Below are 17,925 nucleotides of genomic sequence, written 5' to 3'. Positions count from 1 at the left end.
ACATGCTTTTATAAATAAACGTTCTATTTATATTGAACTAAAAAAGTAAGAGTTTTAAAGCAGATTTCGCATGAATAGCTAATATGAAATGACATAAAATTAATTTTTTTGTTAGTTTTTTTTCACATAGATTTTCTTTTTAATTATAAAAAAATCCATGCTTATAATTTTTTTGAAGAAAACCTCATTTGTTCTTGATGTATTATATCCTCGTAACAGAAATTTTAAGAATGTAGGTATACAGAATGCACGTCTTTCAAATGTTCTCTGCAATCACAAAATGTTCTAAACTTTGCAGAACAGTTCTCTTCAAAGCAAGAAATAAAACATTAAATAAATAAAAAAACATAAATAAACCTTCACATAAAATTTTGTGGACATTTCTCACGCGTGTTTTCTTAATAAGGGGATTTACTTTTGAAATCCATTTTACAGACGCTACAAATTTCTCTCGCCAACATGACATGCAAGTCCTTTATATATTCTAGAAACCTTGATACAAATCGCCAAGCAGGACAAGTGACCGCTAAGCGAGGAAGTACCGCAGGCTGCAGACGCACGTAGTTTGAAGCGGCTTTCGCACTCCATCGTGCCGAAAGAATACGTGTGAGAAGTCTTTAGATGAGGGTGGACAAAAATACTTTGTGGTCCATGACAAGATGTTGGTCGCGGTCGTAATTTTGAAAAATGTTCTTTGATAATCTCAACAAGTTCTTTTGATGATGTTTCCCTCGGAGTGGGATCGAATATTTCTCCGGGAAGTCTGAGACTAGTGCCGTATACCGATTCCGCGGTGGTAGTTTTCAGATTTTCTTTGAAGACGCTACGGAAACCGAGTAATATAGTGGGCAAAGCAGTACACCAGTGTTCTGTGTTATATGCTTTGATGACAGCTTTGAGTGGTCTGTGTAGCTTCTCTACGAGACCATTTGCTTGCGGCTGATATGGTGAGGACCGTATTCGTTGAATTTCTAGTACTCTTGCCAGCGCTAGGAAGAGGGAGCTCTCGAATTGACGGCCTTGATCTGTTGTAATCTTGGATGGCACCCCAAAGCGAGATATCCATGTTGAGTAGAATGTGCGAGCTACAGTCTCGGCGCTGATGTCTGGAATCGGGACCGCCTCCGGCCAACGTGTGAACCTGTCGATCATAGTTAGACAATAAGCATTGCCACCAGAAGGAGGAAGAGGACCAATGATATCAAGATGGATGTGATCAAATCGCTCAGTTTGGTCAGGAAATAAGCCTAATGGGGGTTTTCGTATGTCGTGTTATTTTGGACTTTCGACTGGTCCATTGTCTGGACCAGTTATTACAATCTTTATTTAATGAAGACCAAATGAAGCGAGTCCGAATCATTTCAGTTGTAAATTTAATTCCTGGATGGGAAATATTATGAATGGTCTCGAAAATCTGCTTACGAAACTATTCTGGTATGTATGGTCTAGCTGTGCCAGTGGAGAGATCATAAAATAGTGAAGTATTTGAGTCTGGCAAAAACACACTTTTGAGCTGTAATCCTCGGGGATTTTGTAAAAAATCAGTTAAAGTTGGTCACGTTCTTGTGCTTTTGAAATTTCGTTATAGTCAATAGGATTAGGCATTGAAATTGATGCTATGCGGGAAAGTGCATCCGCGGGTATGTTTTCGCTACCTTTTATATAGTGTATGTCAGTAGTGAATTGGGCAATAAAATCTAATTTCCTGCATTGACGAGGAGAAGCCTTGTCTAATTTTTGCTTGAAGGCATATGTCATATGGTCCGTGAGTAAAGAAAAGTCCTTAGCTTCTGACATATGCCGAAACTGCTTTATAGAAGCAGCCAGCAATTCACGGTCGTACGCACTGTAGTTGCATTCCGCGGGAGATAATTTCCTAGAAAAGAATGCAAGAGGCTGAAGCTCGTTGTCAACCACCTGAAACAGTGCGCCGCCAATGGCAAAATCGGATGCATCTACCTGAAGTACGAGTTTGGCATCGGGTTTGGGATGTGCTAAAAGGGTTGCGTTGGACAATAGTGTTTTGGAATATTGAAATTCCTTATTTGCTATGTCAGTCCAAGCAATTTCTCTGTTGTCGTTTTTTTCCGACCCTTTCAAATAATTATTCAGTGTAGTTTGTGTATATGCTGCGTGTGGTAAAAATCTGCGAAAAAAGTTGAGTAGTCCAAGGAAACGTCGTAGTTCTTTAATTATTCTTGGTCTTGGATAATTGAGAATCGGCTCAACTTTTTCTGGCAAGGGTTTGGTGCCTTGTTTGGAAATGGTGTGGCCTAAGAATGATATCTCCGCAGCACTGAAGACGCATTTGGAAACATTAATTGTGAGACCATAGTTATTGAGCCGTTGCAAAACAGTGCGTAAGTGAACCTTATGTTCAATTTCACTGAAAATCAAAAATGTCATCTAAATAGGCATAACAAAATTTCAGATCACCAAGAATCTCATTCATAAATCGGTGGAAAGATTAGGCAGCAGCATTACACAAGCCAAAATTCAGGTAAGGAAATTCAAATAAGCCGAAAGGTGTGCAAACAGCTGTTTTTGGAATGTGGTCGGAATGAACAGGAATGTAAAAGTACGCTAGCACAATGTCAAGTTATGAAAAATAACTTATACCGTGTAATGTATTTGAAAAGTCCTGAATGTGAGGAACGGGGTACCCATCTGGGAACGTGAAGAACACTGAGTTTACGGTAGCCATCTACTGGACGAATATTGCCTGAACATTTTGACACGACATGTAATGGTGATGACCAGGCGATTTAAAAGGCCTACATATTCCTTGATTCATCATAAATTGGAATTCCCCCTTAACAGCATCATAGAGCTTGGGATTTAATCGCCTGGGCCGGTGGTTTCGATGTAATGTACAGTGTTATGCTGAACAGGCTTCACTTTGTGCTACACTTTTGTCAGTTCAGGAAATTCTGTCAAGATTTTGTGATATTCTGAAGTTTATATAAATTTTAGTTATATTCAATTTTTCCAATTTGCGAAAGTTTCGTGACACTGTCCATTAATCTGCGGTGTTTGAGATCAGTTAAAAGTCCAAAGTTGAGAAGAAAATCCGCGCCTATGATCGGTATTGGTACGCTTGTAATAAGAAACTTCCACTCAAAACAACGTCTTAATCCAAAGTCAACATTGAGAACTTTGGTGCCGTAAGTGTGTATCTTAGAGTTATTGGCGGCAAACAATTCAAAAGAATCGGGAATTATTTTTGTGTAATGTTTTGTGAGTGGAATGCAAGAAACGACAGATCCTGAATCAATTAAAAATATCAAATGGGATCTTTTATCAAACACATAAAGGCAATATGTTTTCGCGGCCATCGGTGTTGACGTCGCCGATATATTATAGACGACGGCCGTGTTTAGTTTCCCTGTTTGTTGGTTTGAAAAGTGCACGGTTGTTGACATCTGAAGGCGTTGTTGCCGAATCTAGCATCGTAATAGTAAAAGCCAGTTGTTTGTGGTGAGGGAGTGAAACGACGATAAGGAGATCTGAACCTCCGTCAATAGTCCGTTTCAGGTTAACTTTGCAGTGAAGAGGAAGCTACGAGGGAACCGCATCACTCGTTGCTATGACAACGAAAGCCTCTTAACCTATGTATCGATGCGCGGGCTCGGTTAGGTATGGCTTATTCTCACCAATCTCGCAGAAAAAAAATATTTTTTTCGTATAAAGTAATGCTTGTAGAAAAAATTGCAGTCAGTAACAATTAGCTAATGAAGAAAAAAACCCATCGTCGATACTTTCAGAAATTAAAGTGCGGTTTTCGAAAAAAATTTTTTTTTTTATTTAAAAGTATCTTAGTAACTCCTATTAACCCGGTTTTCATGTTTGAATTTGGGAATAGCCCCAAATAATAATAAATGATAAGGAAAAATTTAGAATTCTTTTACTCACTTTTCTTGCCGAAATTTCCGTCGCTCACCCACCCGAACGCATATACGTCGATGACATTTGTTATCACCACAGTTTTAGTCATTTTTTACTGATTCCCATTCTATGGAATCCTGACTTGAAGTTGTAGAACTATTGGATTCTCTATTACTTATTAATTGTTGTTGCTCCAACATGTGTTCCATCAGGCCATCTGCAATCCAAAATTCCTCTTCCTTTCAATAACGTGCTTTGTGAATTATTGCCAAAAAGAACGGAGAACGTTTTAGCGTGTCTATCTCTGGTGAAAAGATACAACTGTCACAGAAGGAAAAAATACACTGCGAGCTTTAAACCATTGTGGGTCTCTCTCTCTCTTGCTTATTTATATTTATCTGGAGAGACAGCCTCTGCGTGTGCTGTGGGGGAGAAGTTGGTGTGGACGCAAAAGAGGCATTACTTATGTCAACACCCTCCGCTATCGGCTATTGGAATTCAGAAACCACCCCTATCCTACGAACACGGCAAGAAATAGATAATTTAAAAAAAAGGGGGGGGGCGCCGTAATAAAGAGTGGAACCGTAACCTACACCCATAAACAGAGCCTCTCACAACGGTATCGGCGCTGTCGTGAAAGAGGGACACTTCCTGTAATCTATTTGTGAATATCTGAATTCGTTGGAGGCTATTTTCGGGAGAAAAAAAAAACTGATTGAATATTCGTCGTAGGCCCATAACTACGTTCAAAACTGAATGGAAAATTCAACAAAATGACGATATAATATATATATATAATTGTGCAACCAAAAAAAAACACGACAGTGATATTGGCGGGGAAAATTTCTTGGAAATCGCGCCAAAATGTTCTTGAGCTCGCCATGGATTTTTGATAATGGTAACCAATATTTTTTCTAATTTAGAAATTTTAGACAAATATACATTGGTTCAAAACGGTATTTTTTCAGTATCTTTTTCGAAATCATAAAAAAATTTGAAATATTCTATATAAATGATCATCAGAAACCTCCGATGTATGGGAACTATATTTTGCGGCGAAGAAATACTCTCTCTACCTTTCTCTTCACTGCAAAGTTAACCTGAAACAAACTTATAGTATAGTTTGTTTCTCTCTCTCTAGACAAGCGGTCGAGTTTTTTGCTAAGAGAAGCTATATCTCCGCTCTCATGGCACTCATTTCTGTCAGAGGGGAGGGATTATCGGGTTCAACGTTGTTGACATGTAGCTGCGGGGTCCCTGTGCGTTCCGCTCTCCCCATGGCATAGACGCTGTTGTTGTATGTGTCTTTACTAACTTCTATTATTTCGTCGGCCATTTTCGCTAATGTATCTAAGCTCTTTGAGCTAACTGATAGGATGGCCTGTATGGTTCCAACGTATGCCGTCAGAAACAGTTATTTTTAGAAAATCGTCACTTACAGATTTGCCGGCTAAATCTATCATTTCCCTTAATAGGTGTGAAGGTCTTTTGTCTCCCAACTGTAGTTCGGACAACAACTTGCGTACTTGACAAGTGTTAGAATCAGAGAATTCCTCGATTATCCGTTATTTAAGGGTATCATGCTTGTTTGTTTTGGGTGGGTTCAATAAAATATCTGAAACGGAAGCGAGCGTTTCTGGATCCATAACCGCAATCACGTTATTGTATTTGGTAGCGTCGTTAGTTATGGCGGATATTGAAAAACAACTTTCCACTTGAATGAACCATAACTTTATATTTTGCCGCCATGTGGGCGGGAGTTTCAAGGCAACGCGGCGCAAGTTTTCCGGTGATGGGTCAGGTGGCGAAGGTTTAGGAGAGTCATCTTTAGGCATTTTTGGATACTGACTATTATGTGAATCTAGTTATATAATTGCTAAAATAAAAATAAGAATATTTGTTATCCTGACCAAACAAAATAGAGATCACAAAAAGTTCCTACCCTGATCCTAATGATATCGGTGGTGCTTCAGCTGAGTAGATTCTTCATCTTTATGTCATCAGAAGGTTGCGTCGGTCTTGGTCACCAATGTAACTATCTACTTTTATTGTATCATCGAGAACATAACATGTTGAATCAGCATTATCTTTAGGTCTGTGCCGAGTCACAAAAATCCTCTCGCGCAGTCCCCGCACTTGGCGACTGTTGGCCACAGTATTTGGTGAGCCGCCGCAAAGTCACACAAGGACTTGCCCATATTGCTGGAGGAAATTTTGAGTCCTCCGATATGTAATTCTCCGTCATGTATCCGTGAATTTCTCAATATTTTTGCCTGTATGTTGGTACGACGTGAGGTCTTCTACGAAAGCATCAGAAACATCTTCATCTTTCAAAAAATAGCCGAAACACCAATGAAGTCACTGTGATTTTTCACAATTCTGTGGTGTTTGGTCAGAACGTATCTCCAAAAAATGGTTTTTTGATCTAAAATAAAGTCTTGTGAATTATAACTAATTAGAAGTGAGATAAATGCTCAAATACGCGCGTACAGCTAAACAACATGCTGATGTATGATATTTTTATTTGTATTTGTGTGTACGTTTTATTTTTGATTTTTAAATCACAATGAAAATGCTCATATCTCAAAAATGTGATTTTGGAGTTATCATGTTCTGACCAAACACCACAGAATTAGCATCTTTATCATCTTCACTGAGGCCATATTCTTGAATTTTTCGGTACCATGCTTGGGTCAGATGGAACCGACAACCAGTGATGCTACAGTTGGGCCATACTTCCTTCGCAGCTTTGAGTATAGAAGTTTCGAAGTTAGCAACAACTTCGAGCGACGTGAAACCTTTTCCGCATAACCAATAAGCAATTCACATACGTTTGACTGGTTTTATCTGGCAGCAGAAAAAATATCAATGAGACATAAAAAGCTCATTCTCAACAACATGGAGCGTGAATAGCTGACAAAAAAATTTTGGACAGTAAGCAAAAGTACCGTCGAAAAAAATGTTTTACTTTGTTTTCTCAAATAGTTCAAACTTGATTTCGCTGCAAGACAAGGTGACAATTAAATGGCAGCAAATTTTCACCTCGTTATGATGTTATGACAAGATTATCTAATGCAGCATGCACTTCATCTAAGCTTTTTGGCAACGTGGGTAGATTTTTTCGCCTCGCTCGATACATATTTTTTCTTATATATTCCCAATCTTTCACGTTGACGTGAAGCACTAATTTCATCTTTTATGATTTTTGATGGTTTTTCAGAGATTTTCTTCCGTTTTTCTTTTGACGGCATTCGATATTATTTGCCTCTCGAGGTGATTCTCGGGTTCGTGGTTGTGAGGTAAGACCGAGTTGAAAATTATTGTACCATTTTCATCAGTGTACAGCTTTGCAGTGCAATTCTTATTACAGGTGTATTTACTAATAAAGTAATCGTTAACGTTTTTTTTGCGTTGTGGTATTATATATAATTTTATTATGATCATCATGTTATATTACTATTAAATTATATATTATGGTAATATTGTCGTGCGAGCATACTAAATAAAAGCGTAATCGTTAATTGGTGATATCATTTTACCAATCTAATTTTATTTCAAGGGATGACAGCATAATGCCATCTTGGCTACAAACCTTCAAGCGATAAGCTAGTAGATTGTGGTAGCCTTTGCTGAACATAACGCAAAGGATTCTCGGACTTTTTTCATTGAGAACAATAAGCATCGCGCTGTGGGGAGATTTTAGTTTTGAAGAAGCAATCTGGGTAACCAGCACCATGACGACGATGATGAAGTCAAAACGGCCGTGCTGCAAAGGTTGTCAAATCAGGGGGCAGACTTCTATGAGGATGGGATTCAAAAGCTGGTCGTACGATACGATAAATGCCTTAATATTGGTGGAAACTATGTTGAAAAGTAGATTAAGGTACAGGCTTTCATGTAAAAAAAATTGTTAAGGAAAGTGAACTTGTTTTCTTTTTATTTCAAAACGGTACTTACTTAAAAAACAAGCTACGTATCAAAGAAAAAACGTCTACATCACATCACGAATTGAAAAGAAACTCGCGGGCAACATGGGGTACGAAGCCGGAAGTATTAAAGATATATCTGGAGGCCATAGAAAAGAAAATAATATATGGTTACGAAGTATGGTTTGAAGATAAAACACATAAAAAAAACAAACTGCTTCAAATAAAATGGCAATTCTTGTTAGACATAACGAAATGCTGTTCGACGGTTTCGTTCGAGGCGTTGTTCACGCTAGCACGAATACCTCCAATCAACATTACTCTGAAAAATCGAATAAGATGTTATAACATCAGTAAATTGAAAGAGTCTACACAATTTGAAGGACAAACGATAATGCGCTTTCAAATACAAGAGTCAGACTGCTCTAATATTCCACCATGGAATAGAATCAAGATTGAATGGGACGAAAATTTTAAGGACAATAACACACATTCTTTTTATACAGATGGCTCTAAAATATTAAACAGAGTGGGCTGTGCATACACTTACTATCATGAAAACAAAAGAACATTGAAAAAAATGTACAGATTCGTCAGACCGTCTTTTTGGCAGAATTACTAGCAATATACAATGCGGCAAAACATATCCTTGAAAATAAAATATATGAGGTCCACATCCATACAGATTCAAAACCAACTTTATGTGCAATCGGTAATCCTAATTACAAAAACAACAGAGGAGAGCTCATAATGCAGAAGATCTTTAAAAAATTTAATACAAAACTACATTGATTTAAAGCACACACGAAAACATTAAAACTGACTATACTGATGCAATAGAGAAACAAGCCACGCAAAAGGATGACACAAGATCACCGAGAAATATACAAAAAAACATATTTACGACAAGTTATCAAGAAAGACATCCTCAAAGAGTGGCAAGAATTATTTTACATTGTCTGGTATGGCCCCATTCGGGTTTCCATAGCCCAAGGAAGCGTTCTCGGCCCGGCACTTCATAATTATCATATGAACACTTTCCTGTGAGCGAAACAGGCTTTACGATCCTTTATGCGGATGATAGCTGTAGAGGGAATGTGGCGGATGGAGACAAACACTTCCTTCTACAATTCAAGGGGTACTGTGGCGACAGCGTCCACCACTCGATGGCGCTGTCCGCGTAGTACGGAAAAGAGCACGCCTGCGCGATGGTGGAACTGGATTTGGGTTTTGCCGCTCAAACGAGATAGTCACGCGGTCCGCTAGTTCTTGCAGGTTCTGTAAATTTAATTATATAATAAATGTTTAATATCTTTGAATTGTAGAAGGAAGTGTGTCTCCATCCGCCACATTCCCTCTACAACATAGCGCAGTTGCAGAGTGCCATTATAACACATTGCGGGCACTGGATAAATAACGCCAGAGAAATAGAAAACTGGTGTATAAACAGCAGAATCCAACACAATGCTAGAAAAACCATTTTCACGTGGATAATTTGAAAACGGCCAGCAAACCTGCCACAGAATGCAACTCTAGAGATCAATGGAGCCCGAATCGCCCATCGGAGAAAGCCATATATATCGGAGTTATCCTCGACAAACCACTGACATTCATTCCCCACTGCCATAGGCGGAGATAGACTTGAAAGTCTGGGGCGGGGGCACGATAATGATGACGTCAATTAATATATACATTAGATCAGTCTACTCCAGCTTTGACGCTGTGGATGGGGGGGGGGGACAATGCCCTCCATGTTCCCCCCGTATCTCCGCCCATGCCCACTGCAAAGAAGCAGTGAGACGTGCTATAATAGCAGGCGAAACGATGAGAATAATTTATTAAAATAAAATTGCTCTATCTGAGACTAAAAAATAAAATAATCTTACAAACTTGTCATAAGACCTACAATGACATATGGTGCCACTGTATGGTTCTATAATACAGACTCTATAATCATTAGAATAGAGAGAGAACAAAATAAATACATCAGAAAGTTCCTCAAGGCCCCATGGTTCATCAGAAACCGGAACCTGCGACAAGATACGCAAATCGAAACTGTTTTGCATTTATCCAAAGGCTGGCAAAAAATTCTTCGGAGACATTCAAAATTTCGAATTTGATCATCTGCATCGAATTACAAAAACCACGAAATTCTCTCACGCCCAAGAAATATACTCAGCCTTGAGAGCGACCCTGCTTGCCAGGGTTATACACTAATAACAATATATGAGTGGGCAATCAATGAATAAACGATAGGCAACTTAAAACGAAACCAATTCTATTTGAGCAAAAGAGAAAAGTTGCGTCATCCCCAGCATTGGGGAAAGGAAAAAGAAAGAGAAGAATGACGTTATGCGTCACCAACACCCTCAAAGGGAAAAAAGAGAGAAACGCTCTTCTCCCGAGATTTCTCCCGCTTGAGGGAGCTGCTGAATCAGCTGTTGGAAAGAGAATGAAAAGGCGGGCAACGACCCTCCCACTTGTAAACACTGGTGGTGGTATATTTTAATTCATTCTTGATAATCTTTTTGTGTATATAACTGTCAATAGACTTTTTCTTATTAATAATCTTTTTTTTAACTGTATTTAATATAGCTGTACGTAATATATCTCGCCCTTAAAAACTAGATTTTTGAAAAAAATGACACGACTCACGAACTTGAGCTCGTTCCCCGGAAAGCAAAAACGAAACTCAAACAGATACTCGCCTTGGTACAACATATGATAAATAGAAAATAGCGGCAATCAATGTGCTTCTCTCATAATCGATGTCTGAATTGCTCTTAACATGCTTGCGAAGCCCGTAATGGATGCTAACTTCCACAAAGGGAAGTAAATAATATATAATGAGTCTGCACAAAAGGAAAACATGGCTTCACGCAATAATCGCTGGCAGACGGCGGAACTAGACGAAGGTGTAGGAACCGCTACTGAGCGGTAATTGGGACCCTGGTCAGACCAGATGATATGGTATTGGTAACTTTGTGAATAACTTAGCCACATCAGTGTAATCACTATCTGAAAAATAAAGAAGTCCCAGGCCACCGAGTTCCGTACCAGATCTACGAATTTTAGTCAAAACTTTGAAAAATCGAAACCACTAGGAACTAGCCGTCGACTTCACGCAAAAACGACTGAAGCAGATGCCGAACCAGCCCCGGCACCATTCGCAATCAACAATGACGGGCCATCAGTCAACTCGGAAACCGAATCTGCTGCTAGTATTAACTCGACTTCAGCAATGTACGAGTTCGCGATGACTTGCTTCGAAGATATTAAAGTGATGAGCAAGAAAAAAGAGAGTCGAGCCGTGATCAACAGATTTCTCGTTGAAGCCGGCAACATTCTCATCAAAGACTAGGCCTCGCTCAACCAATTTTGATATTTTCCGTGAAATTCTATTTCAGGAAACCCATTCTATTTATTCGGAAAATCTCTATACTTTCTTCTTTTTTCCCTTTACTAACCTTTTCTACCAAAAAAATCCAGCCAATGTTGGATCGAGTCAAGTCTCAACCAATGAGAGACGAGCAGTGGCGAAACATTGAAGACATAACCTTTCCAGCATTCTCGACAGCAAAAGCACTAAAATAAGAATAATATTAAAACTACGAAGGCAGTGGCGGCATTTTACTAGACATTTAAATTAAAAGTAATGTGGATACAGAATAGACCGAATATGACAACTTAAATCATTTCCCCTCCGACACAAGCACACACACCTTACACATATACCACTCTCTTGTCTTTCTCTTCACATGGGATCCCCAACGGCCCCTACCCTTATGGTGACTAATGGCCCGCGTTAATTGCCAGGCATCACCTTAAAATTCTGATTCTGGTTCTGATTGTGCTAGACCGTCTTTTCTGCGGTTTTTCTCGCTTGATGTTGCACTTTTGTGTGCACTCACTTATTCGGGAAATACTATCTTTTCCCAGAAATTTTCTCGTGCAATTTTGAATATTTCCCAGGTAAAATATGAAAAGAATAAAAAATTTCCCAAATAATAAGGGGGGACTTGTTTAAAATATATACAATATTTACAATGCGGGATATAATTTTAGTATCCGTCAATAATATTTCTCGGCCTCGGGAAACGAAGTTTCTCTCCAAGCCGGGTAATCAGAAAAATCATGCTTATGTGATCATATTCAGAGTTGTCTGTTCTTTCAAAATATGCATTGCATATTCATTTGATAAACTGTATGATTGATTCAATCTTCAATTCTTCCATGACTTAGATATTTTGAATGTACCAGGGGGCTCCTGTGTAATGCCTGAAAATTTTGTTTGGGCAATCGGCAGCTGTTTTAGATTTGATGGTTTCGCAATTGCGAAACAGGGAGCTGCGCAGCACATTATCTGTCTGATCTCTCTCATTGCGGTTTACATATGCATTTTATTTTTAATACTTAATCCTGAGCGTGAACAACAGACTCTATTAAGCATCCCCGAGACGTTATTCGCCTTGTGATTGGTCTTGGCATTGATCTTGGCATTGAGCCTTGAAATTTAATTTTTTATCCAGTATGACTCCCAGATATTGAACTTGGGATTTGGTGGTGAGGACCGTTCGTCTAAGGATTACAGAGGTAGTGGGTGGCAACAAGACCGGTCTTAGACCTAGTTGCGCCCAGTGCAAAAACAGTAGTCAGCGGGCCCCGCCCCCCCCCCGCAGGTGCGGATCCAGAGTGATGTGTCGGAGGAGGCAATTTTTGCTAGTCATTACTGTCCCGTAAAATACAGGACAGATTCATTCTACCATATTATCAGACTCGGTGTGTGGTGATCGTCCCCAGGGCCCCCCCCCCCTCTTGGTTGGATATTAAGGGACGAAGAAGTCGGAAAAGCTTTCTTCCTAAAATGGGGTTACCACCATTTAACTTGTAAACTAGCATAAAAACCCAACTTGTTTGATTTAAAAACATTAAAAAAGGAAAACGTCACACATTTATGCAGGGTACTCATCACAAAGGATCTATCTTCTTCATACTTATTTTAATTGAATTTTATGGTAAAATAAGTATAGTTTAACGCGTAAGGGCTAAACTGATAATAAAAGTGGTTAAATGAAAGTGGTATTTTCGTATGATTACTTTCATATTTATAAAACTCATGTGAACTTCATTTAAAATTATCCCTTTCAGACCCAGTACTAAGAAACGGAAGGGGCAGGCAAACACCAGCTAAAGCACCGGACTCTGCAACTTGGGCAGGCCTGTAACTATTCCGGAGCAACTTAGACGATGATCCGAGCTGAATGGGAGGGGGGCGCACTTGTAACTCCTTTTTCTGAGCATAACCATTTCAAGAAAAGTCTGCCCACGAGAAAGCACGCTACGGACCTGGGGAAGGGCCATTTTAAGAGCATTATGGGCCCCCTAGCCAAGTGGTCTTTCTGATGCCCTGCCTAGTAAATTCTAGAAAATTTTAACTAGATCTCATTTTCGTGAGGCCCCTCTACTTGTGAGTTCATGCGTTAAAACGGCACTGAGAAGGGGTTATTTTTCTCTCTAGATTTTTTTTTTTTTAACCTCAGGGACTTAATTTCAGGGCTTTAATTTCAACGATAACGCGCAATTCTCTTCCACCTAGTACCTTACCAAGGTGTAAAACAATGTCGTGAAGCATATTTTAGGGACAACGATCCCAATGGAATAAAGCAATATATATTTTGCACCTCACTTTTTTTTAGTTTAAAAAACAGAATTGGGGGGGGGGTTCATCATTGTAGAATCTGGTTTACAAAGCTGTTTAAAAAAAATCAAATTGAACTTCCAACATACGTTACTCATTAGTTTCTTGAAAGTAAAACGATGTCCTTTTAAAGTCCATTGTGGTCACACCTTACCAGAGATACTGTCTAGGAGCCTCATAGGAAGCTTTACCGTTACTCACCGGCAGGGGCGGTCTTAGGGCAGTGCGACCGGTGCAATTTTCAAGTCCACACACACACACACACACGTTACACTTAGGGGCGGCTCGAGACAAAATCTCTACCCGAGCGGGACCCTTTTATGTCCCTAACTTCCCCTAATTAAAAAAACTTTTGTTTCAATCTTTCCGTTTTGATGCGTTCAAAGGAACAGCGATATTTTATGTCATAACATATCATGTCGAATTTTCTTCTGCCCTTTTACTTTGGATTTGGTGCTCCTCCTAGAGCGGGTAGAAATCATTTTCCCATTTTTCGCTCTTCTCATGTTTTGGCGCCCCTACTCATTTAGCGCCCGGTGCAATTGCACCGGTCGCACTGCCCTAAGGGTTGCCCCTGGGTGGCAACCGCGCCCTTTCGAGTTCATCTTGACATTAATACCCAACAAGTTTCTTTCCTTGAGAGATGCCTTTTTGGGCAGAGAAGATATCATCTCTCTCTCTCCAAAGACCAACTTACTTTGAAATTGTATGTACTGTTTTCAATCAAGTTGTCAACACGAAACTCATAAGTATTTCCATCAGTGACCTCTGTACGCACTTGAATAATAGAACTACTAATTGGCCAATACATAATTTCATAAGCCTCAACAATGCCATTCAAAATCAAGGGAGGTGACCAGCGAAAAAAAACATAAAAAAATACAGATGATTTCTTTGAAGCGAAAGCTCTTGGATTTTCTGGTTTAGATGGGCCTGTTAATAAAAAACAAAAACTAATCAGAATCATGTAAACAAATGAGTATATATACAAACTTATTCAATTGGTGATATCAGAGCTCCGTTTTGATGAAAATTTTCAATAAAACAAGGTAACACATTTTAAAACGTACAGGAAGCGAATGGATGAAAAAATATTCAGCAATATATGTATGGGTTTAAATTACCACTTGAAAATATGTGTTGATAGTAAACTGTTAAAGCACCAGAGATGATGGATGTTAAAAAACTCATCCGCATATCATTCCAAGCAAATACAATCTGGCTACGAAGAATGAGCTAACAATAAATGTAATATAGTAAACGCCAGAACCTATAGAGTGATAAGAAAATCTATCCAGGGTGGTAACTGTCAATCGCCCAATAATTACACGCGTGATTCCTTGTGAACTAATATAGATAATTGCTTTCAGTTTTTCAAGCTAGAATTTCAAGCTAGAAAAAGTTGAAATTCGGGTTTTTAACCAATCGGAGATGATGCGGGTTTCCAGAATCGGAAATACGGACGCACTATGTTCACACCCTCAGATTCGTGCTTGTTTGCACCTGTTCACGACTATTCCCACCCAACGGATCTTTCCCAATCGCTAGTTGTTTCTAGTGTTCTTGTGGATATCGCATCAATACATTTTGTGTGATTTTGCTATTGATTTTCCTTTTTGTTGTTATTCATCTTTTTTTTGACTGATTTTGCGTTTGTACAACAGTTTGTTAAAAATATTTTCGTGTAAATCTTTCAAAATCCATTTAATGAGAATTTAATTAACTACACGATTTTTTTGAAAAATTTCATTATAATTTTCAATTTCTTTTTATTTCAATTTCTGTTTCTTCTTAACAGGTATAAATTTTTTTGAAATGAAAAAATATCCTTCTGAATTGTTTTCGTCATATGGTATATTAGGTTTCACGCAGATCATAACTTATATAACCACTATAATTAAATAAAATTAATTACAACCTTTTTACTGATGGCTTTTTAAAAAAAAAAGTTATAAGAGGGATTCACTACATTTTGTAATACAGTCGGCCCCCCGTATTCGCGGTTTTTTTTCTTTATTGGAAATTTTTTTTTGACAACACTCAGCAATCGTCATTCACATGTTTTGTTAACAAAATTTGAGTTGTGCTTGTTTAGGATGACTCATTCTTCTAGTGCTACTGATAATGATTTGAAAAGACAAATAAAACTGACAAATAAAAACTTGACAAGAAAAATTGGATATATTGACTATGCTTGGTGAAAGTAAGTCAATACCTGCTGTGGTTCGCCATTACGGAATCAGAGAATCTACGGTGAGATATATCAAGAAAAAGGAATCTGAAATTCGTTCAGCCGTGGCTATAGCTGCACCCGTGGCAGTCAAAACTTTGCAGCGCCTACGGGATCCACGTGTTTCTCGTACAGAAAATACTGCTTTTTGTGGGTACAAGACTGATACAAAAAAGGTATTCCAATTGATTGTAATATTATAACATAAAAGGCGAAAATTTTTACTCTTCCATAAGCGAGGGGCTGGTGAAACGTCTATTTCATCAAAATTTTATACAGGTAAAGGTTATTTCATAGGTTTAAGAAACGATTCGGATCACGCAATATAAAAATTACTGGCGATCAAGCCTCTGCCGACCAGGAGGCAGCTAGAAAATTTCCAAATACTTTGTAGAAAATTATTGAAGAGAAGGATTATGCACATCAGCAGGTGTTTAACGCTAACGAAACTACACTATTTTGGAAGAAAACGCCGCAAAGAAGTTAAGCAAGAGGAAAATGCGAGCTCGTGGGTTTTAAGGCAAGTAGAGATAGACTAACTATGTTGTTTTGCGCAAATGCGTATGGGTACATGATGAAGCCCACCATCATTTTCAAATCTGTGAATCCGTGAGCAGTGAAAGGAAGGATAAGCCGAAGCTCCCAGTATTTTGGACGAACAATAAAAAGGCTTGGACTAAGAAAACACTTTTCCTGAATTGGTTTAAACGGTGTTTCGTTCCGGAAGTCAGGATGTACCTTGAGAGTGAATACATGCTATTTAAAGTAATTTTGATACTAGATTGACCGAGGAGGAATTAATGCAGCTGACTGGTTCGTAAACTGAAGTGGTACCAGATGAAGAAGATCAAGATAAAGAAGTAGAAGACAAGTTCACCACAAGTAACATAGCGATTGGGCTTCGCAAACTCAAATCAGCAACAGATTATTTTCATAACATAGATCCCTGTATTTTACGTTCATCACACATAGAAAAATTAGTAGAGGAAGCCTTGTCAACATACTGCAACATACTTGATGATATGAAGATGAAAAAACGGCACACAGAAATCACAATGTTCTTTCAGAAAACATCGCGAACAATCGTTGCACCCTCTTTTACATTCCCTTTTACATCTGCGTCACCCCGCTCTTTCTCATGATGTTCAATAAACGAGATATACAAAAAAAACTATGGTTTCGGTTATTCGCGGTCACCCCTGGAACGTAACCCCCGCGAATACGGGGGGCCGACTGTAATTAAGAAGTTATATAAAAAGGAGTTAATATGAAAGGAGCGTTTCAAGAACGACGTTTCTCCGCTACATGTGAAAGAATCGGCGTAAGCGGATGGACACACACCATTCACCCCCCCCCCCCATCGTAAAGTGAGAACATAATGCACGCTGATTTCCGATTCTGGGAATCAGAGCCGTTCCAGATTGGTTGAAAACCTGAAATTCAAGTTTTTTTTTATCAATTCGTAACCTTGCAGACTTGCAAAATCGGAAACTAGTGTGCACAATATGTCCGTAATCTTAAAGAGCCCTTATTAGCGTTTTCTACTGCATCACATTGCTGCTACAGTAGATAGTTATTATTACGTCGCGTGATAAGTTTTAACCACACAGTTATATCTTTAGTCTATGGTTTTAACACACCAAAACGGTAATTTCCTGTACATGCGGACTGATTTGATTGGGATAAATTGCCCGATAAGATGGCGTATTATTTGTTATAGTTAAGAGTAATCTCGTTATCGGATTTTTTTTCTATTAATAAAGATGAAAAGGAAAAAAAGATAATAAAATGAAAAGAACTTACTAGACATGGGCGATTTGAATGACAGAATGGTTGGATGAGATGAAGCATAGTACGTATAAGCTCTTATAGTCAGATTTAATGAACTGAATGGTTCCAATTTCTCTGTTGAAGGATAGATGAATGATGGTGTTTTCGTCAGCTGATTGAAAAAAATAGCATGTCATTAAATAAAAAAAATAACTAACATATTTTTAAATAAAAATTATATGCAGATATAAAGGGACGGCAAAGGATCTTTTGGTCGTTTTCGTTCAGTAAAAATATTATAAACTACTTGTTACCGGCGACTTCGCTCGCGTGAATTTGGTAATCTGTAAACTACTCAGAGATGATTCCCCCATATAACATTTGAAAAACTCATGACCCTCTTGGAGGATGAATTT

General features: G+C 38.6%; 1 protein-coding gene across 5 annotated transcripts in view; it reads right to left on the bottom strand.

The window, feature by feature from the left end:
• sev (receptor protein-tyrosine kinase sevenless) overlaps positions 1-17,925 on the bottom strand; it is a 1,896,734-nt gene that overhangs the window by 662,981 nt on the left and 1,215,828 nt on the right. For all 5 annotated transcript variants that reach the window (XM_089239534.1, XM_089239532.1, XM_089239533.1 and 2 more), the window contains 2 exons: positions 17,543-17,681; positions 14,207-14,442 (listed from right to left, as the gene is read on the bottom strand). In XM_089239534.1, coding sequence (XP_089095660.1) covers positions 14,207-14,442; positions 17,543-17,681 — 375 coding nt within the window. The remainder of the gene's footprint in view (positions 1-14,206; positions 14,443-17,542; positions 17,682-17,925) is intronic.

The sequence above is a fragment of the Pholcus phalangioides genome, unplaced genomic scaffold, assembly GCF_987345545.1.
Source record: "Pholcus phalangioides strain wild (caught in Gottingen) unplaced genomic scaffold, Ppha-v1.0 ptg000011l_1, whole genome shotgun sequence".
NCBI classification, from domain to species: Eukaryota; Metazoa; Arthropoda; class Arachnida; order Araneae; family Pholcidae; genus Pholcus; species Pholcus phalangioides.
The sequence above is the reverse complement of the archived record's forward strand: the minus strand, read 5'-3'. Positions and strand labels throughout refer to the sequence as shown.